Source organism: Malaclemys terrapin, chromosome 13 (assembly GCF_027887155.1).
Source record: "Malaclemys terrapin pileata isolate rMalTer1 chromosome 13, rMalTer1.hap1, whole genome shotgun sequence".
NCBI classification, from domain to species: Eukaryota; Metazoa; Chordata; order Testudines; family Emydidae; genus Malaclemys; species Malaclemys terrapin.
Window position 1 is genome coordinate 28,631,029 of NC_071517.1, and position 26,311 is coordinate 28,657,339.

General features: G+C 48.0%; 1 protein-coding gene across 1 annotated transcript; it reads right to left on the reverse strand.

The window, feature by feature from the left end:
• Positions 1 to 9,827: 9,827 nt before the first annotated feature.
• On the reverse strand, positions 9,828 to 26,066 carry LOC128848257 (zinc finger protein 665-like). Its single transcript, XM_054048143.1, has 4 exons — positions 25,841 to 26,066; positions 21,802 to 21,928; positions 15,059 to 15,172; positions 9,828 to 14,729 (listed from the first exon to the last, which is right to left on the reverse strand). Exons 2-4 carry the CDS (start codon positions 21,926 to 21,928, stop codon positions 13,015 to 13,017), a joined length of 1,956 nt encoding a protein of 651 aa, XP_053904118.1. The 5' UTR covers positions 25,841 to 26,066; the 3' UTR covers positions 9,828 to 13,014.
• Positions 26,067 to 26,311: the final 245 nt, after the last annotated feature.

The following is a 26,311-nucleotide window of genomic DNA, read 5'->3' on the forward strand; positions in this document are numbered from 1 at the left end:
CTCCAGCAATCGAAAGGGTGCTCTGCAGAAAAGACTGTTTATGTGCACAGGGATGGCCTGGAGATCTCTATGAAACTTTCATGGAGGTACTCTGCAATCCTTTGCAGAAGGTTTCTGTGAAGGGCTGCCTTATTTCTTCCACCAGTCAGTGCTTGTTTCCTGGGACCAGAAATAGTGTTCTATCATGTTCAGCTGATGCGCAACTGCCAGCAGCAACCGGGAATTGTTTCATTCTATGGCTTACAGCAGGGCTGTTGTGTGACATCGCAATGTTCCACGCTGTGGCTCCCATCTTGGCTCTTGTGAGCAACAAGGGTGATGTCATGGTGGGAGTCTGCTATAGACCAGCAGACCAGGGAGATGAGGTGGACGAGGCTTTCTTCTGGCAACTAACAGAAGTTACTAGATCACTGGCCCTGGTTCTCATGGGGGACTTCAATCACCCCGATATCTGCTGTGAGAGCAATACAGCGGTGCACAGACAATCCAGGAAGTTTTTGAAAAGTGTAGGGGACAATTTCCTGGTGTAAGTGCTGGAGGAACCAACTAGGAGCAGAGCTCTTCTTGACCTGCTGCTCACAAACAGGGAAGAATTAGTAGGGGGAAGCAAAAGTGGATGGGAACCTGGCAGGCAGTGACCATGAGATGATCGAGTTCAGGATCCTGACACAAGGAAGAAAGGAGAGCAGCAAAATAGGGACACTGGACTTCAGAAAAGCAGACTTTGACTGGGGTCTCCAGGCAATGGAAAGGGCTGGGATCAGCCCTATGGGAGCAGGGATTCTCATGTCTGTTTTCACTTAACCCACAAGATCACGAGTCGCACGCAGAGGCCCTTGGAAAGACAATGGAAAGACTCAAGGGCTGTGAGTGAGACACCCCCATCCCAGAGCAGCAGGACCCACCGTTCCTGAACCCTATGGGCTCAGTGGGAAGGATCTCCCATGGAGGAGCCAGAAATCAGCGAGATCCCACAACAGTAAAATGCCCTTTGGACATTTGTGATGATCACATTGTATTGTGATATTTATTTTCTCTCTTCTGGTTGCATGTTTGCTCAGTTCTCCCCTCACTACCAATGACAGACCCCCATGCACCTATCTAGCCTCTCATCCCCTGTTCACCTGCCTATGCTCAGCGATCACTTTCCTCCCACTACCTTCCCTCCCCACCCCTCACCTTCCCTAGTGTACACTGAGGGCATGTCTACACTACAAAGTTAAGTTAGTTAATGTAAGTCGACATAAAGTCTCCGCATTAATTAAGTTGATTGTGCATGTCCACACCACACTCATTGTCTCTGTGGGGTGAGTCCTCACTGGCAGCGCTTGCACTGATGCACAGAGCAGTGCACCATGAGTAGCTATCCCACAGTCAACTAGTCACAGGGTGTTTTGGGAAGGGCTTTCAATGCCTCATGGGACCAAAACATTGTAACAGGGAGGAATGGGAACATGGCTTTGGTCTCCCATGATGCACTTTCTTCCCTCCTTTGATTTCAATGGCAAACAACCCATGTTTTTTCACACCTATTTTCGAAAGCCTGGTTTAGCCGCACATATGCCATAGCCCCATGTATGGACTCTGCTCAGTGTGCGCTCTTGTGAGCATTACAAAAACCATGCATCTTATCCTGCAGTATTTCCAGAATCATAGAATATCAGGGTTGGAAGGGACCTCAGGAGGTCATCTAGTCCAACCACCTGCTCAAAGCAGGACCAATCCCCAACTAAATCATCCCAGCTAGGATTTCGTCAAGCCTGACCTTAAAAACCTCTAAGGAAGGAGATTCCACCACCTCCCTAGGTAACCTATTCCAGTGCTTCACCACCCTCCTAGGGAAAAAGTTTTTCCTAATATCCAAATGGGCTAGCCCTGTAGAAATTACCCATAGTTTCAGGTTGGCTTATACAGCCTGTGCCAAAATGCGTGCTGTCACGGCTTACATGCTCCATAGCCCAGCTAGCTAAATTATAACTAGTTTGGACATCTACTTGAGCTGCAGTCACACCCTGTGATTGCAGCATAGATGTACCCTTTGTCTTCACTATAGAGAGTTAGAGCAATTAAACAATATAACCAACATTTATTTTTCAGTAATAAATGGACATGGAGTTCTCTCTCCCTGCCTCTTTCTCTCTCCACTGTCACTGGGGTTTCTTCCATTTCCTGAAGTTTAAATTCTGTGAGCCATTCCATGGGGTTGTCTCTGAAATTTACATTTTCTGTATCCTTTAATGGGTTTTGAGATTGGTCAAACTGTGATTTGTGTGTTTCAGGAATTCACACACTGACTGCCCATGTACTGTACTGTCCTTGTGGTGGGATCTAGGGTATTTCTAAATCTGTCTCACCTCCAGGAATTCACTTACTGGCTTCTGATCCTTCCCCTCTATCTCACTGATCAGGTCACTGAGACAGGAAATCTCCCCAGAGAATTCAGTGACTTTTTCATTCTGTATCTTCATAATCTCCTTGTCCAGCTTTTCCAGCTGGACCAGCAGGAGTCGCTCTTGTTCCTCCAGGAACTGTTGCAGTTGCTGAAATTCAGATACAATCTTCTGTCTCTCATCTTGTGTCTTTTTCTGTAAGAAAAAAAAATATAGAAAGGGCTAGTCAAGGATGTGAATAGAAACTGAGGTCCTTTCATGGAGATATCCTATCTCCTAGAACTGGAAGGGACCTTTAAAGGTCATCAAGTCCAGCCCCCTGCCTTCACTAGCAGGACCAAGTACTGATTTTGCCCTAGATCCCTAAGTGACCCTTTCAAGGATTGAACTCACAACCCTGGGTTTAGTAGGCCAATGGTTAAACCACTGAGCTATCCCTTATTAATGGAGGGTGGACTATGCAGGAGGGAGAATTTCTTTGCAAATTCTAAGACATCTAACACCTGCCTGTGACCTGTGGTTACTAGAAAGATAATTTTCTCACACCTTCCCATTTGGCCCCTATATCTCTTAAAAGGATATTCCCCATGTCTGACATGGTTAGGATATTGCATTACCAATGGCCTTTAAAAATGCAGATCCAAAGCAGCCGGAGTCAGGACTCAGCCCTAGAACTCAGTTACATTTTTTGCAGTAAACTTTTATGCAAGGAAAATGGAGATTTGTTGTGTCTGAAATATTTCATGAATTCCTGTAAATTTTCACCGAATGTTTTGCATAAATAAATTAATAAATACAACAGAGGGTCCTGTGGCACCTTTAAGACTAACAGAAGTATTGGGAGCATAAGCTTTCGTGGGTAAGAACCTCACGTCTTCAGATGCAAGTAATGGAAATTTCCAGAGGCAGGTATAAATCAGTATGGTGATAACGAGGTTAGTTCAATCAGGGAGGGTGAGGTGCTCTGCTAGCAGTTGAGGTGTGAATACCAAGGGAGGAGAAACTGCTTCTGTAATTGGAAAGCCATTCACAGTCTTTGTTTAATCCTGATCTGATGGTGTCAAATTTGCAAATGAACTGGAGCTCAGCAGTTTCTCTTTGGAATCTGGTCCTGAAGTTTTTTTGCTGTAAGATGGCTACCTTTACATCTGCATCTGCTCCAACCCCTCAGACAGAGACCAACACCTACAAGATCTTCACCAAGCATTCTCAAAACTACGATACCCACACAAGGAAATAAAGAAACAAATCAACAGAGCCAGACGTGTACCCAGAAGCCTCCTGCTACAAGACAGGCCCAAAAAAGAAACCAACAGAACTCCACTGGCCATCACCTACAGTCCTCAGCTTAAACCTCTCCAACGCATCATCAGTGATCTACAACCCATCCTGGACAATGATCCCTCACTTTCACAGACCTTGGGAGGCAGGCCAATCCTTGCCCACAGACAACCCGCCAACCTTAAGCATATTCTCACCAGCAACCACGCACCGCACATAACAACTCTAACTCAGGAACCAACCCATGCAACAAACCTCGATGCCAACTCTGCCCACATATCTACACCAGCAACACCATCACAGGACCTAACCAGATCAGCTACAACATCACCGGCTCATTCACCTGCACGTCCACCAATGTTATATATGCCATCATATGCCAGCAATGCCCCTCTGCTATGTACATTGGCCAAACTGGACAGTCACTACGCAAGAGGATAAATGGACACAAGTCAGATATCAGTAATGGCAATATACAAAAACCTGTAGGAGAACACTTCAACCTCCCTGGCCACACAATAGCAGATGTAAAGGTAGCCATCTTACAGCAAAAAAACTTCAGGACCAGATTCCAAAGAGAAACTGCTGAGCTCCAGTTCATTTGCAAATTTGACACCATCAGATCAGGATTAAACAAAGACTGTGAATGGCTTTCCAACTACAGAAGCAGTTTCTTCTCCCTTGGTGTTCACACCTCAACTGCTAGCAGAGCACCTCACCCTCCCTGATTGAACTAACCTCGTTATCTCCATATTGATTTATACCTGCCTCTGGAGATTTCCATTACTTGCATCTGAAGAAGTGAGGTTCTTACCAACGAAAGCTTATGCTCCCAATACTTCTGTTAGTCTTAAAGGTGCCACAGGACACTCTGTTGCTTTTTACAGATTCAGACTAACACGGCTACCCCTCTGATACTTAATAAATACAAAATCCTGAAAACAAATCAGGAAAATGTTTTTATTTTTCAATCTGAAATTCATTTTTGTTAAAAATAGTTCTCTTATCTCTACTCAACTTAAATCCAAGGAGCTTTTCTCTCTCTTTTCTCAGAATCTTCAGATAGATCTGGATCTATCCTGATTCGACAGAAATGATGGGATGGTTTGATTTTTATTTTTAGGTGTGAGAGTGCATCTCAGTTTAACCCCCCATGGAACAACATGGGAATTCACAGTCTCAAGAAGAAATTTCATCTCATTGCTGCGCTTGGAACGTTTCTCAAGGAGTCTTTCCCTTCTAACAGACTTCATCACTGCTAGGTGCTGCTAGGGCCACAACAGCATGGTCTCATGGTTTGGGCACTGGTGTGGGCCTTGAGAGACCTTTGTGCTATTTCCCACCCTGCCGCTGTCCTGCTTTGTGACCTTAGGCAATTAACTTCCCCACTCTGGGCCTCAGTTTCCCCTCCTGCTCTGCATTTTATTTCTCAGATTAGCCTATAAATTGGATTAGCCCTGCTCAGAGCAGGGATTATCCCGCACAGTGTTTCATGCAGGGTCCAGCAGAATCAAGGTCAGATCTCATCTGAGGTCTATAATGGCTACTGGGATGCAAATAACAACAATGATAATAAATGCTACAATACAAATCAGTAATGACAACACCAGTTTTTTAACCTGATGTTCTCCAGCCTGAAGGCAACACTCTTACATAGGCAGGCCTGCAGGTACTGTGATTTAAACCTCACTGATCATTTAACAGCATCTGTTCCATAGATTGTTCCCTTAATTCACCAGAGGGGACTGTGTTTGAAAAGGATTCAGCTTCTCAGGTAAAAGTTTCCCACATTAGAAATCTCTCAAGTCTTCATTGTTTGTGCTTCCTGCTACCCAGCCATCTTATTTACTGTTTATAGCATCTCCCATACAATGAAGGCCTTACAGAGCTGAACGATGCAGTCACACCTGTGACAGGAAACTTGCACCTATCATAAAAATTCAAAGTCGTTACTCATTGAACTTGATAGCAATTCCTACCTTGTACTCCTGGGCATCCTCCTCTATGGGAACCACTGTGTGAGCTCAGTGAGCCTGGAACAGATGGCAAACCACACAGATGGGGGTTCAATCCTCTTCACAGAACATTGTCAGAGTCTCCTGGTGTTCCACACACACCTTCTCCCCCCCGATCCCTTTGCTGCCTGGAAACTCGGCCATTTGGCTATTTCTAGGACATTCACCAGCTGCCTGTTTGGCTTGAGGTTTTTCTGTTGTACAGCTTGTCTGCACTGAGGGCAGGTGATGCCTGTATCCGATTCTCCCCAGTACTGGGTGACGCAGGCTCTGCAGAAATTGTGCCCACACTCTAGAGTCACAGGTTCTGTGAAATACTCCAGACAGATGGGACAAGTAATTTCATCCTGGAGCCTTTCCACAGAGGACCCTGCAGCCATGGCTCCCTCTGGACAGTGTAATGGGGTAAGGTTCACTTTCCTGAGCTCAGCAATAAGCCCCACCTGTAGCAGCATCTGGGTGTTTCCCTTCCTTGAACTGACTTGTGCTGTTTGCTGAACTGGAACAAGCCCCCTGGTAACATTACAGCCCTGGAGGCTTTTGTGAAAACAATACCACTAAGCTAGGCTCTGGTCCTGCAACCAGCCCCATTTTCCCGGCAGCCAGACCCAGGCAGGGAGCAGAGGGAGCAGGCCGCCACCTCCAGAGGCAGGCTCTCTACATAAAGGCAGCGACCCAGAGTGGCCAGCCTCACCTGTGAGAGGCTTCTCTGTCTTGCCCACTCCACTCCACATTTGGGCCCGGCTGCCAGGAAGAGAGGCTGAGCGAGCCAGGAACATGCCAGGGGCAGGCGCAGCAGGAGACGGACAGGGACCCCCACCGCAGGTAACTTTGGCAGGGAGAGCACAGCAGCCCTGGGCTGGGTGCAGGGTAGCTGGGGAAGGTGCTGGGAGAAGGTTCCCTCTGCTCAGCCTGAGTTAGGGTCATTGCCCAACACTGTAGCATTTAATTTCACAAAGGGGAACTACACAAAAATGAGGTTAGTTAAACAGAAATTAAAAGGTACAGCGCCAAAAGTGAAATGCCTGCAAGCTGCATGGAAACTTTTTAAAGACACCATAATAAAGGCTCAACTTAAATTTATACCATAAATTAAAAAACATAGTAAGAGAACAGAAAAAGTGCCACCGTTGCTAAACAACATAGTAAAAGAAGCAGTGAGAGGCATTGTTTAAAAAGTGGAAGTTAGATTCTAGTGAGGAAAATAGAAAGGAGCATAAACTCTGGCAAATGAAGTGTAAAAATATAATTAGGAAAGCCAAAAAAAGGATTTGAAGAACAGCTAGCCGAAGACTCAAAAAGTAATAGCAATTTTTTTTTAAGTACATCAGAGGCAGGAAGTCTGCTAAACAACCAGTGGTGCCACTGGACGATTGAGGTGCTAAAGGAGCACTCAAGGACAATAAGGCCATTGTGGAGAAACTAAGGCCTTGGCTACACTTGCAGCTGTACAGCGCTGTGAGGTAAACCTGTCTTCATGCAGCTGAGTAGGGAAAAGCGCTGCAGTCTGTCCACACTGACAGCTGCCAGCACAGTGGTGTGGCCACACTTGTAACATTTGCAGCTGTGTTGGGAGCGGTGCATTATGGGCAGCTATCCCAGCATTCATGTAGCTGCAACGTGCTTTTCAAAACGGGGCGGTGGGGATTGTGACAGGGAGTGTGGGGGGAGAAAGCATGCTTTTTGGAGCATGTCATCTCTCTATTTTGCAAGTTCCGAACTCCCGGCCCCCTGCTCATTCATTCACTCACTCAAAGCAAGCTGCAATCTGTTTGCTTTTCTCTGTGGTACGAGCTTTGAAACCGGCACTTCCGCATTCCTGCAGCCGGTCACAACAATGGAGAGGACTGGCCACTTGACAAGGTAATTAGTACAACGCTGCAAGCGTTTACACTCACACCCGGGAGTCGTGGCCACTCCGCTGCAGCTGTTATTCCTCTCAGAGATGTGGAGTAACTGCAGCGGTGTACCCAGGGAGATACAGAGCTGTAAGTGCCCTGCCAGTGTGGATGGGGAGTGAGTTACAGCGCTGGGGGAGGCTTTACAGTGCTGTAACTTGCAAATGTAGCCAAGGCCTAAATGAATTCTTTGCATCGGTCTTCATGGCTGAGGATGTGAGGGAGATTCCCAAACCTGAACCATTCTTTTTAGGTGACAAATCTGAGGAACTGTCCCAGATTGAGGTGTCAATAGAGGAGGTTTTGGAACAAATTGATAAACTAAACAGTAATAAGTCACCAGGATCAGATGGTATTCACCCAAGAGTTCTGAAGGAACTCAAATGTGAAATTGCAGAACTACTAACTGTCATTTAAATCAGCTTCTGTACCAAATGACTGGAGGATAGCTAATGTGATGCCAATTTTTAAAAAGGGCTCCAGAGGTGATCCCAGCAATTACAAGCCTCATGGAAAAATACAGGTACCAAGATGGAATTTAGTGTCATGTGGTCTGCTCACATGCCCTTGCATGTCTTGCTGAGTCATAGCAGCCATTACTCATAGGCTGGCTAAAATGTTCCCCGGTGAGGACAAACCTTTTCCATGGTCCATTGTCTTTGTTGATGAGCTATTTGCCCTGTCTAGCTTCTTCATTGCTGTACCCGAAAGGCTAATTGTGGGTGTTACCCAGAGTAAGCACATTTGAAATACAGACACATAGTTAATATTAATAACTTCAGATACAAAATGAAACATGCATACAAATAGAATAATCATATTCAGCAAATAATAACTTTTCCATAGACACCTCACATGACACATTTTGTACAAGATGCATCATGTCATAATCATATCATGATACCACTATGATGAATATGGGGTACTGTGTAACACTTGCATCCCATGCCTCTCCTGCTGAGGTGTCCATGGGTGCCTAAGAGTTCCAGGGAGAAACTGTGTTGTTGTGAGACCCCGCTAGCATGGAGGCACGTACTTCCCAGCCCCCAGGAGCCAGCGGGCTTGGATGCCCTGGCCCAGGGAGGTGGTGTTGGAACATTCCTCCCAGAGGCAACACATGGGGTGGTGACATGCCCCTCCCCCCCCCAGTATCAGCAGGTATGTCGTCTCTGCAGGAGACTGTGTAAATGTGAGTCCTCCAGAGTCATAGAGATGAACCAAGAGACTGTATAGAGAGGAGTCCTCCAAGCTCTCTCATACACAGATAACTGAAGCTAGGGAAGCCCATTTTCTTCATTCCCAGTGGTATGTGTTCTGTACTCTAAGTGTAAGTGCTATAATTTGGGGGAAGAAAAATCTTTTTTTCAGATATCGGAAGCTGGAAACCTGCTTTAAATGCACGCACTACCAACACCTACAGAATCATTACTTTGTCTGTTTTGTATATTTAGATTTGAAGCTCTTTCCCTTAGGAGCTGTCTCTCATGATGTGTATGCTGAATACAATACCGAGCACAATAGGGCCTTACTTTTGGGTGTAGCCTCTAGCTGCTACTGTATTAATATTAATTTTTATCAATTTTGATATTAATAAGACAATTACTGTGTAGTCAGACAAGAATGAAATGGGGTAAATTGTGATATGAGGAACAGGCCGAATATCAGCAGAGAAAAACTCGCCAGTCTAGCGATCTAAATTCCCAATCCTGCAAAATTTCACTGTATTACTGCCAAAGGCCCCATTGATTTCAATGGGCCTGAGATAGAATGAGGCAGAGAGTAAGGTTGTGACAACAGGGGTCTTGAGCTGAACCCATTCCAGAGATCAGAATATCTCTCTCTCTCTCTCTCTCTCTCTCTCTCTGTACATTTCCTGCTAATTCGCTTAGAGGCCAGTGGTCTGATTCTCCTCTCACAACAACTTCACATTGTTGTAGACAGTTCATGAGGTTCCAATGGGATTATTTGTGTTTTACATCAGGGTGAGGGAGAGGAGAATGACCCTGTGAACCCAGTCATACTACTCCTGATTTGTGCTGGGGTCAGGGAGAGGGGGACAAGATTTCAGCAAGTTTTAGCTCAAAGGGAAGTTTGACTAGCTTATTACAGGGCAGGGATACGGTTGTATGAGTGACCTCACTGTGCATTTCCATTCCACACTATGTTTGTATTGTTTTTAACTTTAACCTTAACTCTGGAGTTGGTAGCCATTTAATGCAAAACAAAGGACACTGAGAATTGGAGAAACTAAATTCTACTTTATTATTTCAAAGGAGGAACAAAGACAGACTCCCTTCCTCACCCACAGCCCAGCCCAGTTCAGTCCCAGCCCAACACATTGCTGGACCCGACTCCCTCATGCACCAGCACCAGCACCAGCACCATTTACAAACTGGTTGGAAAGTGCAGAGAAGCCATGAGAGATGCAGGGACCCAGTCACAAAAGCAAACACTCCAAAAGCAGAAAACCCAAATTGCTGAGGTTGGAGGGATGCAGGTGGGGTGAGTGGGGCAGAGACAGCCTCTCTTGTCTCAACACAGGACACTGCAGTAGATTCAGTGTGGAGGGATGACCAACTGGGTTTAGGGCTCCTCATATCTCTCTGGCCTCAATGATTGGGGTCGGCCTGGCTTCAAGACTGGCCAGGTCTGTTGACATCCCCAGCTCACTTCTTGCCTGCACTCCACTTCATCATCTCAGCAATCGGGAGATGCTGTCCCCCTGTCCCCATCATTCTTTGCGGGGTGTCATTCATGACCCTTTAGAGGTCAGGGGCAGCTTCACACGACACTCATATATTCTCGTCTCTCTCTGGCTCTGATACAGGGGGTTCACAGTTCTCAGCCTCGGTTGTCTGTCTCTGAAGAGCAAACCCAGCAGCTTCCCAGCTCTGATCACCCACCCCCCATCCTGACTGTTTCTCACATCACTGCAGGGATCAGGCAATAAACTTCTTTCCCTGTTTCAGTCTCTGTCTCTTGGAGTGTGAATCTTGCTCTCACCCTCAGTGTTTATGCTGAGAGATATTGATCATTGTCATTGTTCCAACACACAAAAGATCTCATGAAAAAAGGGTTAAGTTAAAATAAAATATTAAAAAAAAAAAAAAAAGGCTCTTCTGGCAATGATCATTTGTCTCATGAAGTCATCAACAAATCTGAGCTACATCATGTCAAATTAAACTAATATTTAAGTATGTAACCAAACGGCCTTCACAAAGAGAGAAAATCCCACAATACAGGATGGGATATAAAACACTTTCACATTCATAAAGTGAAACCTCAGAGAATCTTTTAAGACTCAAAATCAGGAAAATAAATGCACCCATGTTCTTCTGAAGTGGCTAAACCTGCTTTACTTTTCGCCTCATTATTTGGGTGTATTAGTTACAAAAGTTATAGTATCATTATGCTAAAGGAAAGAGAAAGAAAGACAAAAAATTCCCAAACTTCCCATCTGCAAATGATCTGGACTAGCCTAGAAAAATCCCAGAAGCAATTTTACCAATAGATGGAAACAGTGCTATAAGATTGGACAGGTCAAACTGTGCTTTGAGGGTCATTGGGATTTCCCTGCCCATTCCCGGGTCTGTGACACTTTCTTCTCCAGCCCTCAGGAATCTGATTTAGGATCATAGAAATCAAACTGTGATTCGTAAGCATGGAGAACCAAGGCCACTGTGGTAAGGTGAAGGGGTAGAATGGGGAGAGGATAAAACTCTCTATTGCTTGGACAGAGGTTAATGTGTCAAGGGTGGACTGATGGTGATGGGGAGGGAATCCCTGCAACTCACCCCATCACCCTCCAATAGCACAGAAGCTAGAACAACATTTACTGTCACTGCTCTGATTTTTTAGCACCTAGTTAATTCTGGTCCATAAGGTAGAAAATGTACAAACAATAAATGGTTTTCACCTCGGCCTGCAGTAATGTGAGAATATCTGGGAATGAGACAATCCCCAAAAGGGGAACTCAGGGACAAGCCATCACTCTGCTAATGGGGGGATAAAATGCTCAGGGTCAGTTTATACTAGGAATCTGATGGAGGGTCACAGAGATTCACTGGCTAATCCTGACCACATTTCCTACCATAGAGAGAACCTCAGAGGCTGATGCTGTGGGGGCAGAAGTGGGATCTCTGGGCCTCCTACAAAAGGCCCTGTGGAAATCAGTCCCTCTCATTGGTGCTTCCTGAATGCAGAGGGGACAGGGAGAAGGTAAAGAGGGAATGAATGATCAGAGGCAGCATCTCTCCACCCCTGTGATCTCCCTCTCTTCTTATCCCATGATCCTCAAACACACGACAGTCCCAGAACCCAGCTTGCTCTGCTTCCTAGTTCCAGCAGATCCAACCATTCAATCCCCAGTTTCCTGCACACAATGATCCTCCTGGTCCCTCAATATTTGATCCCACAGAACCCAGCACTCTGGGGAATTTGGGGAGGGAAGAAGTCTTTCTGGACAGCCCCCTTCCAGGAAACAGCTCCAGGTAATTGGAGTAGCCCAGTCCAGGGGCTGGTGGAAGATGAGGGAGTGGGACAGGTGTCTAGAGGGAAAGTGGGGCCTGGCCCAAATGTCCTTCTCTTAATCTCTATGGAAGGGGGATCCCATCTAGGAAGGATGGGAGATGGGGAAACTTCAGCCAGGCCGAGGGAGTGTCTGGAGAAGTTTTTCTCTCTTCCTTCCCCTACCTGTGGCCCATCAGCTCTGCAACCAAGGCTGCAGCAGGGAGATGGGGCTGATTGGGGCTTCCCATCCTCTGCCTTGGGTTTGCTTAGACCAGTCTAATATGGTGTTAGCTACACTAGGAGAATTTTCCACACAGGGAACATCTCAGAGGTTTCTTCCCTGTGTGGATTTGCTGATGCCTGATACTATTGGAGCAACCAATTTCCCCCACAATTTTCCCCCACTTTCAAGGTCTCTCTGTTGTGTGGATCACTGATGTGTGAACTCAGGTTGAATCTTTTCCCACAGTCAAGCTGTCACTCAGTAAGAGACTTAAGGTGGCAATCTTGCAACAGAAAAGCTTCAAAAACAGACTCCAACGAGAAACTGCTGAACTTGAATTAATATGCAAACTAGATACCATCAATTTAGGCTTGAATAGAGACTGGGAATGGCTGAGCCATCACACACATTGAATATATTTCCCCATGTTAAGTATCCTCACACCTTCCTGTCAAACTGTCTGAAATGGGCCATCCTGATTATCACCACAAAAGTTTTTTTTTCCCCCTGCTAATAATTGCTCATCTTAATTAATTAGCCTCTTAGAGTTGGTATGGCAATTCCCACCTTTTCATGTTCTCTGTATGTGTATATATATATCTCCTTACTGTGCATCCGATGAAGTGGGCTGTAGCCCATGAAAGCTTATGCTCAAATAAAATTGTTAGTCTCTAAGGTGCCACAAGTACTCCTGTTCTTTAAGCTATTTCTAGGGTCTCACCCTTGTGGATTCTCTGATGTTTAGTAAGTTCTGAGCGCCTACTGAAGCTTTTCCCACAGTCAAGGCATTTATGAAGGGTATAACCTGTGTGGATTCTCTGATGTATAATAAGGTTTGATCGCTGATTGAAACTTTTCCCACACTCCAAGCATTTATGGGGGGTCTCTCCTGTGTGGCTTGCCTGATGTCTAATAAGGTCTGTTCTCTCAGTGAAACATTTCCCACAGTGGAGGCATTTATCAGGTTTATCTCCAGTATGAATTTTCTGGTGTCTAATAAGGTGTGAACTCTGAATGAAACTTTTCCCACACTCAAGGCATTTATAGGGTCTCTCCTCCGTGTGTGTCCTCCAATGTCTAGTGAGGTATGAGCTGTGGCTAAAGTTTTTCCCACAGTCCAAGCACTTATGGGGTCTCTCTCCAGTGTGGGTTGTCTGATGTGTAACAAGGCTTGATTTCTGAATGAAACATTTCCCACAGTCCAGGCATTTATATGGCCTTTCTCCCGTGTGGATTCTCTGATGTTTAGTAAGATTTGATTTGTGACTGAAACTTTTTCCACAGTCCAAACATTTATAGGGCTTCTCTGCTGTGTGGATTCTCTGATGCACAATAAGGCCTGAATTGTGAGCAAAACTTTTCCCACAATCCAAGCATTTATGAGGTTTCTCTCCTGTGTGTATTGTCTGATGTGAAATAAGGTTTGTTCTCTGAATGAAACTTTTTCCACAGTCCAAGCACTTATGAGGTCTCTCTCCTGTGTGGATTGCTTGATGTGTAACAAGAGCTGATCTCTGTGTGAAACTTTTCCCACACTCCAAGCACCTATGGGGGCTCTCTCCTGTGTGGATTGCCTGATGTCTAATAAGGTTTGGTCTCTCAATGAAACTTTTCCTACAGTGGAGGCATTGATGAAGTTTATCTCCAGTATGAATTCTCTGATGTCTAATAAGGTGCGAGTTCCGAATGAAACTTTTCCCACACTCGAGACATTTATAGGGTCTCTCTCCCAAGTGGGTCCCCCAATGCCTAATGAGGTATGAGCTGTGGCTAAAGCTTTTCCCACAGTCTAAGCACTTATGGGGTTTTTCTCCACTGTGGATTGTCTGATGTGTAACAAGGGTTGACTTCTGAATGAAACATTTCCCACAGTCTGGGCATTTATATGGTCTTTCTCCCGTGTGGATTCTCCGATGTTTAGTGAGATTTGAGCTGTTACTGAAGCTTTTCCCACAGTCCAAGCATATATAAGGTCTCTCTCCAGTGTGGGTCCTCCAGTGTGCAGTGAGGTATGAGCTGTGGCTAAAGCTCTTCCCGCACTCAAAGCATTTATGGGGTTTCTCTCCCATATGGATTGTCTGATGTGTAAGAAGGCGTGATCTCAGAATGAATTGTTTCCCACATTTGAGGTACTGATTGGGTTTCTCTTTCTTGTGATTTGTCTGCTGGGCTGTGGTTTCCTCAGGATCCTTGCATCCCCCCACATATTTAATAGATTTAGCCACTTTCTTGGTAGGCTGGTTTCTGAATAGCCTCTCTGACAAGTGCTGATTTCCAGAGGCTTTTCCTTGTTCCAAGCACTGCGAGAAATTCCCTAAAGCTCTTCTCCCAAAGGTCCTCTGTGGTTCCACTTTCCCAGGAAATTCCTGATATTGATGATCCTCCTCTTTCTCACTCTCTCGCTTATCACCTGCTGGGAGAGAGACAGACAATCCAGGCAGAAGTCATTGTCTGTGGTGGGGAGAAAGAGGAACAGCACAAAGGGAAAATCCAACACAATAAATTTTCAAAGAATGTACAATTGGATTCTGCCTCCACATCCCATCCAAACACTCACAGGGAAGGAAACGCCTGCAGCTGGCAGGATGGGTGGAAAGCCATGAATGATATATACTGACTACAGCCCTGACCTGGGTGAGATGAGGCAGAACTGAGGTGCCTGCTGACACCACATTTTTGGGATTCTCAATGTTTTCCCTCAATCGCCAGATGGTTTCAGTATCAGTTTTACCAACTCCTTACCTATGTGGGTATCTCTCAGAATCTCCCTTTCCTGGCAGGCCTGGAGATCGGGTACCCATGGCTCTTCCCATCGTTCCAGCCGGGTGATCAGGTCAGGTTTGGGAATGGGAAATCCTGCTCGGGGGTGAAAAGAGACAAGATCAGGGTGCATGGAAGATTGGTAGAGTATTTGTCACAAAGGACATTCCTGGAGTTGAACCTGTGCCTGTGCTATGCTGGGGGAACATGGAATCCAAGAGGATGGGAATGTGGTCACTGAGCCCCCTTGGGAAAGGCAGATGTCTGGGGAGGTGAGAGGAATTGTTACACCCTCACTAGGAGTTTGCAGGATCTGTGCACTCTGGGGGCCTTGCTGACACACACACAACTCTGGAGTTAAACCCCTGTCTATTTCTAAACCTGCAAAGCCCAGACCCCTCCTCATGGCTGGAGCTAGTCCCAAGAAGGGAGGTGAACAGGATGTGACACTGCACCGCATATTCTTCATAGCGATATTATTATAAGATAATTATAGCGTAATTATTATTCCTTTTTTGCAAGACGGGTCATGTAAGATGTTATTGGAAAAGTTATGATTTGCTGAATATGAATATCCAATTTGTATGCAAGTATAATTTTTGTATCTAAAGTTATGATTATTGCCTCAGGATCTGTAATTCAAATGGGCTTACTCTGGAAAACACCCACAGCCAGCCTTTCAGGTACAACAATGAAGAAGCCAGACCGGGCTGATGGTCCATCAGCAAAGACAATGGACTATGGAATAGCTTAAGCTTTCTGTGGGCGTTTTGGCCAGTCAGTTAGCAGTGGCTGCTATAACTCTACAAGGACATGTGACCAGACCACTTGTCTCTGGACTCCATTTTGGGATGTCAGTATTTTTCCACAAACCAGTCTGGGAACCAAGTTTTGAAACAAAGGGTTCCCACCGCATGCTAAAGCTATCCAAGGCAGGGAGTGAATTCATCTGTTGTTCTTCACTCCCCATACAAGAAGACTCCTGGAAACACCTGAGGAACAAAGACTGAACTGGGGGAAGTGCTGGATCCAGGCTGAAGGGATTTCTAGCCTGTGTATAAAGACCTGAGAAACCCAAGCTGTAAAGCTATCACAGCTTGTGCCTTAAGAATCTATAAGTCTGCCTGTACCATCAGTTAGGGTGAGAATCTGCTAACATATCCAATGTAAGCTTAGTTTGTGTTTTGTTTATTTGCTAGGTAACCTGCTTTGATCTGTTTGCTATCACTTATAATCACTTAAAGTCTATCTTTTGTAGCTAATACACTGGTTTTATGTTTTAATCTAAACCCAGTGTGCCTTTAAGTGAAGTGTCTGGGGAAAAAAATCTTAGCTTGATTTAACACAAGTTTCTTGCATTTCCTCCCCACACTGAGGGGGCAGGCGAACTCTATGACCTTACCCTGTGCAGCGTAATATGGTATAATTTTGGGTTCATACTCCAGAGGGGGTGCATGCCTGGGGAGCTGGGAGTTATCCTGGTTGTAGCATTCCTGTTGTTGGTTCATGCAGGTGCTGGACAGAGAGCCTGCATGTAACTGCAGCAGGGTGTGTCCCTGCCTGTGTGGATGCTGGTGGAAGTGTAGGACTGGGAGTGGGTTTGCAGCTTGTCACAGAAGCACAGTTTGAGAGGGAGCCCAAGCCTTGTGGGTCAGAGGGCTCAGTGGTACCCCAGTTCCAGGTGGCACCCCAGGGGGAACCAGCCACACAGGGATTCTGTGTGTGCCTTAGAAATAATACAGACAGGACAATACATGACTTCTGGCCCCTTGAAAGCTGGAGGGGTGGGGATGAGATAGAATGTCCATTAGGTTTTGACACCCCTATCTCATTGGAGGGTGTAAGGAGATGAAAGTCTCTCTCACACAGCAGCTGTGGATTATAGGGTTGGTTCACCTCCAGTCAGGGCCGGCTCTGGCTTTTTTGCCACCCCAAGCAAAAAAACCCAAAAAACCTGCGGGGTTGGGGGGAGCGCGGAGCGGCGAAGCAAAAAAAAAAAAAAACACACACACAAAACACCTGCGGGGTGGCCGGAGTGGCAAAGCAGGAAAAAAAAAAAAAAGAAAACCCGTGGGGCGGCCGGAGCAGCAAAGCACACACACACACACACACATAAAAAAAACACCTGCGGGGTGGCCGGAGCAGCAAAGCAGGAAAAAAAAAAAACCCGCGGGGCGGCCAGAGTGGCAAAGCACACACACAGACACACTACAGCCTTGGATACACTTGCAGATGTACAGCGCTGTGAGTTAAACCTGACATCGTGCAGCTGAGTAGGGAAAGCACTGCAGTCTGTCCACATGGACAGCTGCCCAGTGCACTGTCGTGGCCACATTTGCAGCAATTGCAGCGCTATTGGGAGCCGTGCATTATGGGCAGCTATCCCACAGAGCACCTTTTCCCATTCTGGTGCCGTGGGTTGTGGGAAGGGGGCGTGGGTGAGGGGGATTCTGGGTCCTGTCCCAATGCCCCGTGATGCATCGCTTCGCATCCCAGAAATCCCTTTGTTTCCGTCCACCTTTGGCGCCTTCTTTCAACGGTTTCTCTGCAGCGCGATCTGTCTGCGGGAAATGGAGTCCGAACTGCTGAGGCGTATGCTGACGACTCTCGCCAGCACGTCCCGTTTGGCTGTTGAACTATTCCTTAACATCTAAAGTGACAGTGAGAGTGAGGGTGAGGAGTCAGACAATGATATCGAGCTGCGTAACGCGTGCGACATGAAATTGCTTGTGGCATTCACGGACATGCTCAGCACCGTGGAACGCCACATTTGGGCTCGGGAAACAAGCACCGAGTGGTGGGATCACATCGTCATGGAAGTCTGCGATGACGAGCAGTGACTGCACAACTTTCGGATGAGAAAAGCCACTTTCATGGGACTGTGTCAGGAGCTTGCCCCGACCCTGCAGCGCAAGGACATGAGATTGAGAGCTCCCCTGCCAGTGGAGAAGTGGGTGGCTATTGCAATTTGGAAGCTGGCAACTCCAGACAGCTACCGGTCGGTCACAAACCAGTTTGGAGTGAGAAAGTCAACCGTTGGAATAGTGTTGATGCAAGTTTGCAAGGCCATTAATCGCATCCTACTCAGAAGAACCGTGACTCTGGGTAACGTGCAGGAAATAGTGGATGGCTTTGCACAAATGGCATTCCCTAACTGTGGAGGGGTGATAAATGGGAGGCACATTCCTATTCTGGCACCACCCCACCTAGAATCCGAGTACATTAATCGGAAGGGGTATTTCTCTATGGTTCTCCAGGCGCTTGTGGATCACCGTGGGCGTTTCATTGACATTAACACAGGCTGGCCCGGAAAGGTGCATGACGCACGCATCTTTCGGAACACTTGGCTGTTCAGGAAGATGCAGGCCAGGACTTTTTTCCCAGAGCGGAAGATCACGGTAGGGGAAGTTGAAATGCCCATTGTGATCCTTGGAGATCCCGCTTACCCATTAATGCTGTGGCTCATGAAACCCTACACAGGGAGCCTTGAAAGCAGCAAGGAATGGTTTAACTACAGCCTGAGCCGGTGCTGAATGACTGTGGAGTGTGCCTTTGGCCGTTTAAAGGCCCGCTGGCGATCTCTGTAGGGGAAGCTGGACTTGGCCGAAAACAGCATCCCCGCGGTTATATCCGCGTGCTGTGCCCTCCATAATATTTGTGAAGGGAAGGGTGAAAGTTCACTCAGGAATGGACCTCTGAGGTTCAACACCTGGAGGCTGAATTTGCACAGCCAGAGAGCAGGGCTATTACAGGGGCCCAGTGCGGGGCTGCAAGGATTAGGGATGCCTTGAGGGAGCACTTTGAGGCTGAAACCCAGCAGTGATATCTGGTGCGCCGCACGGATGTGAAGTGCAGTAGTTCCAATCTTTAGGAATCAGTGTTTGCTAAGCAGACAAGCAGACTTGCAGTGCCTGTTTATTTCCTGGGCTAAGGAGTCTTTTACTTTATGCAATAATAAAGAATGTTTTCAAAGCCAAAAAATCCATTTATTGAAAAGAAAAATATATTATTTATTGAAAAGAAACAAGGGGGTGGAGTGGGGAACAGTACAATCGCAGATTCGGGTATGTCCTGTCTGGTGTGCTGTGCAGGGAGTGCTGCACTTCAGGACAGCTATACTGCATGGTGATGGGGGTTGAGTGCAGAGGGTAAGGATCGTGGTTTTCAGGGCTGGGTGGTGAAGATACTGGTGTTGGAGGCAGCAGGTGGTGTGAAGAACACGGAAGTTGGGGAAAGTGGGTTGGAGGTGACAGTGGGGCACAACGGAAAGAGTTTTGGGATAAGGGCTGTACGGTGGGGTGGCGTTTGTGTTTGCGGTACTGCTCCTCTTTCTGCATGGCTACCAGCTCCTGGATAGCGTCTGCTTGGCGCTCCAGGATGCTTATGAGCCTATCAGTGCTTTACTGCTGGTGCGCGGTGCTTTGCTGCCGGTGCGCTGCATTTTCCTGGCGGATCCTGCTTTCTCTCTCCCTCCAGTTCTGTGCTTTCTCATTCTCTTTAATAGATTGCTGCATCACTTCTTGCAGCATGTCTTCTTTCCTTTTTTGCGGTCTCTTCCTGAGTCTTTGCAGTCTCTGAGCAGGCGATAAGAGGGACAGCTGAGGTCTCAAGGTTGATGCAGCTGTATAGGCAAAATGCAACATTTAACAGAGGCAGCATTGTTTATACCTGACAGAGTAATGATTCCCCCCGCACTTAAGGAGTAGACAAGAACACAGGGTCTACACAATAGCATAATTTTCCCATCCGAAACAGAGCACACATGTCCCACGGGAGCCTCAAAATGGTGAGTAAGGGGGACTGATTGTTTCAGGGCTGCACTGTCCTCTGGGTTTCTGTGCCTTGGGGAGAGCCAACAGCTTCAGGGGGCACCTACACTGAACACTGTCCCAACATTTTCCACAGGAGTTCGTCCTGGACGATATCTCGCTGCTGAGGGTGACCTGGGAAGCAAGGGAGGGTCTTCTACTGCAATGCGGCTTCCGCCCTGGCCCATATGCAGCTTGCCTGTGTGCAGCAATGGTCCCCTCGCCCCTCGCGGCACAGTGGCACGGACACGTTAGCCTGGCTGGGACAAGGACCACGGTGGCTCTCCCAATAAACCTGCACAAGCACATTGCACACGTTCTGCATGAGACATTCGAGGAGATTACCGAGGCCGATTACCGCAATGTGATAAACCACATTAATGCACTATTCCGCATCTAGGCATGCATGCCTAATCCTCCTCTCCCAAAGAGCCCGCACCGAAAAAAATTCCTTCCCGAAAAAAAAAACCGCTTACCGGGAACCTGCTCTTTTGTTTCTCCTTCACCAAGTACCGGCCGCTGCGACTGGCTACCTTTCTCCTGGCTTGAGAAGAGCTCCTGGCTGCATGGCTCCAGGGATTCCGGGGTGTCTCCATCCGGCCCACCACCATCACTCCCGTTTTCCTCCTCCTCCTCTTCCCCCCCCCCCCACCGGCTCTGAAGTGTCCATGGTGGTGCTCGGAGTGGAGGTGGGGTTAACCCCAAGTATTGCATCCAGCTCTTTGTAGAATCGGCAGGTCGCAGGGGGAGCACCAGAGCGGCCGTTTGCGTCGCGGGCTTTGCGGTAGGCACTCCGCAGCTCCTTCACTTTAATCCTGCACTGGAGGGCGTCCCGGTCATGGCCCCTTTCCATCATGTCCTTTGATACCTTCCCAAAGGTATCGTAATTCCTACGGCTGGAGCGCAGCTGGGACTGTACAGCTTCCTCCCCCCAAACACTGATGAGGTCCAGCAACTCGCCATTGCTCCATGCTGGGGCTCGCTTGGCTCGTGGAGGCATAGTCACCTGGAAAGATTCGCTGATAGCACTCCACGCCACGCTGGGCTGAGCAAACAGGAAGGGGATTTTTAAAATTCCCGGGGAATGTAATGGTTGGGTCACATGATTGGTTACCTGAGGCCAGGGCAGTAGCGTTTGAACTGATGACCAGAGTGGCTAGAACAGGCATTGTGGGATACTGCCGAATAATTCTAGAGGCCATTCACAGCGCATTGGGCGGCCACACTGGCGCTGCAGTGGCAGCGCAATACTTGCTATTCCTCTCGGAGAGGTGGAGTACATGCAGCGCTGCAACCACGGAGATACAGCGCTGCAAATGCCTTGCCAGTGTGGACGGGGAGTGAGTTACAGTGCTGGGGGACCCTTTCCAGCGCTGTAACTCGCAAGCGTAGCCAAGGCCAAAAACACCTGCAGGGCAGCCGGAGTGGTAAAGCGCGCACACACGCGCACACACACACAAAAAACACCTGTGGGGTGGCCGGAGCGGCAAAGCAGGGGGAAAAAAAAAAACCCTGCAGGGCGGCCGAAGCCAGGATGCAGGCAGACTCCCTGTGCTGCAGACATGCAGCGGAGTGCACGTCCGGTCTATCGGGGGGCGGGAGGGAGCGGGGGGGAGAGAGAGAAGTGGGGCAGCCAGGGCTTCAGCGGGGCGCTCGCCATGCGGCCCCTCCCACTGCGCCGCCTGCCTCCTACAGGGCGGCCAGAGCAGCAAACCAAAAAGAAAAAGAAAAAAAAAAAAAAAAAAAAAGGGCAGCCGGAATGCCGCCCCTTGGAATCTGCCACCTCAAGCACTAGCTTGCTCAACTGGTGCCTGGAGCTGGCCCTTCCTCCAGTCTATCTCTCCAAAGATGCACCTGACAGATTTGGAAATGCAGACCCCATGGCTTCTAATAACAGAGAGGCCAGGTAAGCCTTACCCAGTGAGGTCACATTATCATAATTCTCCTCCATGACTTCCCTGTACAGGGCTCTCTGACCAGGGTCCAGCAGGGCCCCCTGCCCCTCGGTGAAATACACAGCCACGTCCTCGAAAGTCACCAGCATCTGAAACAACAAATTTTCCCTACTCAGCACCTGCTGACACAGCCACAATCCCACTATTCATGGGAAGGAAGAAAGGAAGGAAGCAAGCAAGCCAGCTCACCGGGGGTGGGGGGGTGGGAAGGGGGGGGGAACAGAGGAGCAGAATCTCACCCCCACCCTCAGGGCCGGCTCCAGGCACCAGCTTGTCAAGCAGGTGGTTGGGGCGGCCACTCCGGAGAGGAGCGGCACGTCCAGCTATTCGGCAGCAATTCGACAGACGGTCCCTCATTCCGGCTCAGAGCGAAGGACCTCCCGCCGAATTGCTGCCGCAGATCGTGATCGCGGCTTTTTTTTTTTTTTTTTGGCTGCTTGGGGCAGCCAAAACCCTGGAGTCGGCCCTGCCCATCCTGCTCAGAGCAGCCAGGAAGCTTCAGGGAGTGGCAAGAAAGTGAGAGCTCCATGTCCCTCCCAGCAGACAGAGGAGGGCAGCGTCTTCTCATTTACCACAAACCTACTAGGCACAGGCTGATGTAGGAAGCAGAGCTCTGGGCAGGGGACAGAGACAGGAATCCCAGCACCCTCCCTTTGTATTCCCCGCAGTCTCTACCTAGTTGGTTCAGGCTCCAGCACTGTGGTCTGTTTTCCCAGCCCTGTCCAGGGGGGTGGGGCTGAGGAGACGGTTCCTGTTTCAGAAATGGGGGAATGTTCGCCTCCCAATAAGCCTGTTCATAAATCAGGCCTTAGCCTGAGCAAGTCTCAGTGGGTTTTTCTGACCCTATCCTCCTCCCTACCTGACCCTGTGTATTTTTTTTTGGCCTTCCTAATTATATGTTTATACTTCATTTGCCAGAGTTTATGCTCCTTTCTATTTTCCTCAATAGGATTTAACCTCCACTTTTTAAAGGATGTCTTTTTGCCTCTCACCGCTTCTTTTACTTTGTTGTTTAGCCATGGTGGCACTTTTTATTGTGTCTTTTTAATTTGGGGTACACATTTAAGTTGAGCCTCTATTATGGTATCTTTAAAAAGTGTCAATGCAGCTTTCAGGGATTTGACTTGTGGCACATACCTTTTAATTTCTGTTTAGCTAACTTCCTCATTTTTTGTATAGTTCCCCTTTCTGAAATTAAATGCTACCACGTGGGGTGCTGTGGTGTTTTCCCCCTCACAGAGATGTTAAATTTAATTATATTATGGTCACTATTACTAGGCGGTCCAACTATATTCACCTCTTGGACCAGATCCTCTGCTTCACTGAGGACTGTATCAAGAATTGCCTCTCCTCTTGTGGGTTCCAGGACTAGCTGCTCCAAGAAATAGTTATTCAAGGTGTCAAGAAACTTCATCTCTGCATCCCATCCTGAGGTGACATGTACCCAACCAATATGGGGATAGTTGAAATCCCCCATTATTATTGAGTTTTTTATTTTTGTAGCCTCTCATCTCCCTGAGCATTTCACAGTCGCTATCACCATCCTGGTCAGGCGGTCCCTACTACTGTATTCTTGTTATTCAAGCATGGAATTACTAGATTCTATGATACAGTTTGGTTCATTTAAGATTTGTATTTCATTTGATTCTACGCTTTCTTTCACATATAATGCCACTCCCCCACAACACAACCTGTTCTGATCTTCCGATATATTTTGTACCCTGTATTACTGTGTCTCATTGATTATCCTCATTCTATTAAGTTTCTGTGATACCTCCTATATCAATATCCTTATTTAATACCAGGCACTCAAGTTCACTCATCTTATTATTTAGACTTCTAGCATTTGCACATAAGCACTTAAAACAATTGTCACTTTTTAGCTGTCTGCCATGACATGGTGTAATTGAATGGGCCTTTTTTTTCCATTTGACTGTTTCTCATCAGATCCTTCCCATATTTTATCATCCTCCATCCTCTCCTCCTTCCTAGGACATAGGGAATCTCCATTAATAGATCCTCCCCTAAGGGATGTCTCTGTCTGAACCACGTGCTCCTCCACACCTGTCAGCTTTCCCCCAGCTCTTGGTTTAAAAACTGCTCTATGACCTTTTTAATTGTAAGTGCCAGCAATCTGGTTCTATTTTGGTTTAGGTGGCGCATATCCTTCCTGTATAGGTTCCCCCTTTCCCAAAAGGTTCCTTACTTCCTAATAAATCTAAACCCCTCTTCCCTAAACCATCGTCTTATCCACACATTGAGTCCCTGTAGTTTTGCCTGTCTACCTGGCCCTGTGCATGGAACTGGAAGAATTTCAGAGAACACTACCATGGAGGTCCTGTACTTCAATCTCTTACCTAGCAGCCTGAATTTGGCATCCAGGACCTCTCTCCTATCCTTCTCTATGTCATTGGTACCTACATGTACCACGACCACTGGCTCCGCCCCAGAACTACACATAAGTCTGTCTAGATGTCTTGAGAGAGACACGGTGGGCAAGGTAATATCTTTTACTGGACCAACTTCTGCTGGGGAAAGAGATACGCATTTGAGTTACATAGAGCTCTTCTTCAGGTCTGGGAAATGTACTCAGAGTGTCACAACAAATACAAAATGTTTAGCATTAGTAGGTAACACATATTTCAAGGGACCATTCAAGGAGAAATTGGTCCAATAAAAGATATTATCTCACCCACCTTGTATTTTTAATATACTGGGACTGACATGGCTTCAGCAACACTGTATTAAATGTGAAATGGCAGAACTACTAACTGTGGTATGAATCTTTTGCTAAAATCAGCATCTGTAGCAGAAGACTGGACGATAGCTAACATAATCTCCAGAGGCAATCCTGGCAATTACAGGCCAGTAAAACTAACTTCAGTACCAAACAAATTGGTTGAAAATATAGTAAAGAACAGAAATATCAGAAACATATATAAACATTATATGCTGGAGAACAATCAACATAGCTTCTTTAGGCCAGAGAGAGGCAGACACTAGCCTCTTCTCTGTCTGGTGGCAGCAGCTAATGACTGAGTATCCCTGGTCTCCTCCTGCAGTCCCAGGGACAGCCAGGCAGATGTGATCTCATTCGCCCATTCGGATCTATCCCCTGCTGTTCTGGCAGTGACTCTGAGCCCTGAATCCTGCTCAGAAATCCAAGAGAGGCCCTGGTCCGTCCTGCCACTCCAGACAGTCCCAGTCAGGAACCAGAGCCCAGAAATCATGAGTTTGGCTTAAGAAAATAATGTAATCGTGTGTCTGTTGGGGGCAAGTTCCGTGGGGATATTTGCCTTATAGCTTTGGAGCCCTTAGGGCTTAGTCCCCTGCGGCCCCCCCCTCCCCAGCGTGACCATTTCCTCTAAAAACAAAATCCCGCGCTGGCTGCTGGGCGGGGCAGCCCCCCCTCCCCGCCCTGTGTGCTGGGGGAGCTGCCATTGAGATCCATCTCTCAGGATCGCTCTCCTTTATCACTAGCCGCTCTCCCCATTCAGCCTCCGCTTGCACCGCCGTTCTCCCTCCAGCCTCACCCCCATCCCCACATATTCCTTCTATCCCAGCCCTGTTCCTTCCCGCCCCAGGATTCTCCTCCCGCACCCCGAGTCTCCGGCATTGCCTCATCCTCCCTGCAGCGCAACCACTGCCCCCCTACTCCCATTCCGCCCCCTGCATCCCTGTTCAGCCCCTTTTACCCCCTCACACATCCCATTTCATCCCTCAATCCCCTCCTGCCCACACACCCCCTGCCCCTCTTCAGCCCCTTCCGGCTCCCACCCCCCCTTTATCCTCCCACGAGTCGCTGTCCCAGCCCTCCCCAAGGCGCGCGCTGGCTTCACCCGCCCTGCAAACAATGGGAGCTGGCGGGGCAGCTTTCCTGGGCACGGGGCAGGAATCGCAGCCAGCTCCGCTGGGAGCAGCCTGGGGGCAAACCCTCCCCCTGCAGCCAAGTTGGCACCAGGGGGCACCGCTCCTTGCGGGGATGGGCAGGTCTCTCTTACCTTCCCTCCAAGCGGTGCCCTCCCTGGGAGTAGGGGCTGGGGCCCGGAAAGGGGGGTCCTGGCCAGGCTGGGGTCTCTGCACCGGGAGAGGCTCCTGGGGAGCACCGGGAATGTTACTGCTCGAGATTCACCTCTCCCGGCTGCAGCCAGGGCTCCGGGGTCCCAGCAGCAGCGGCCGGGGCTCAGGGATCTTGCAAGGAGCGTGGGCTCCTCACAACGCCCCAGTCACTGCAGCAAGCGCGATTCACTTCCTGCTGCCCAGCCTGAGTGACCCCAGCGATCGCTCCCAGAGCCGCATCCCAGCTTCTCCTGGGTCCTAGCGAGCAAGGCATTGCACTGCAGTCCCCCTGCCCTAGACCCTGCCTCCTGGGTCCCATGTCCCCTGGGCACAGGCAGCTTCTCTCAGCATAAAGGGGGCATCATACATAGAAGCCACTGTGTCAATGAGCAGAAAGGAGACGTCAAGATCCC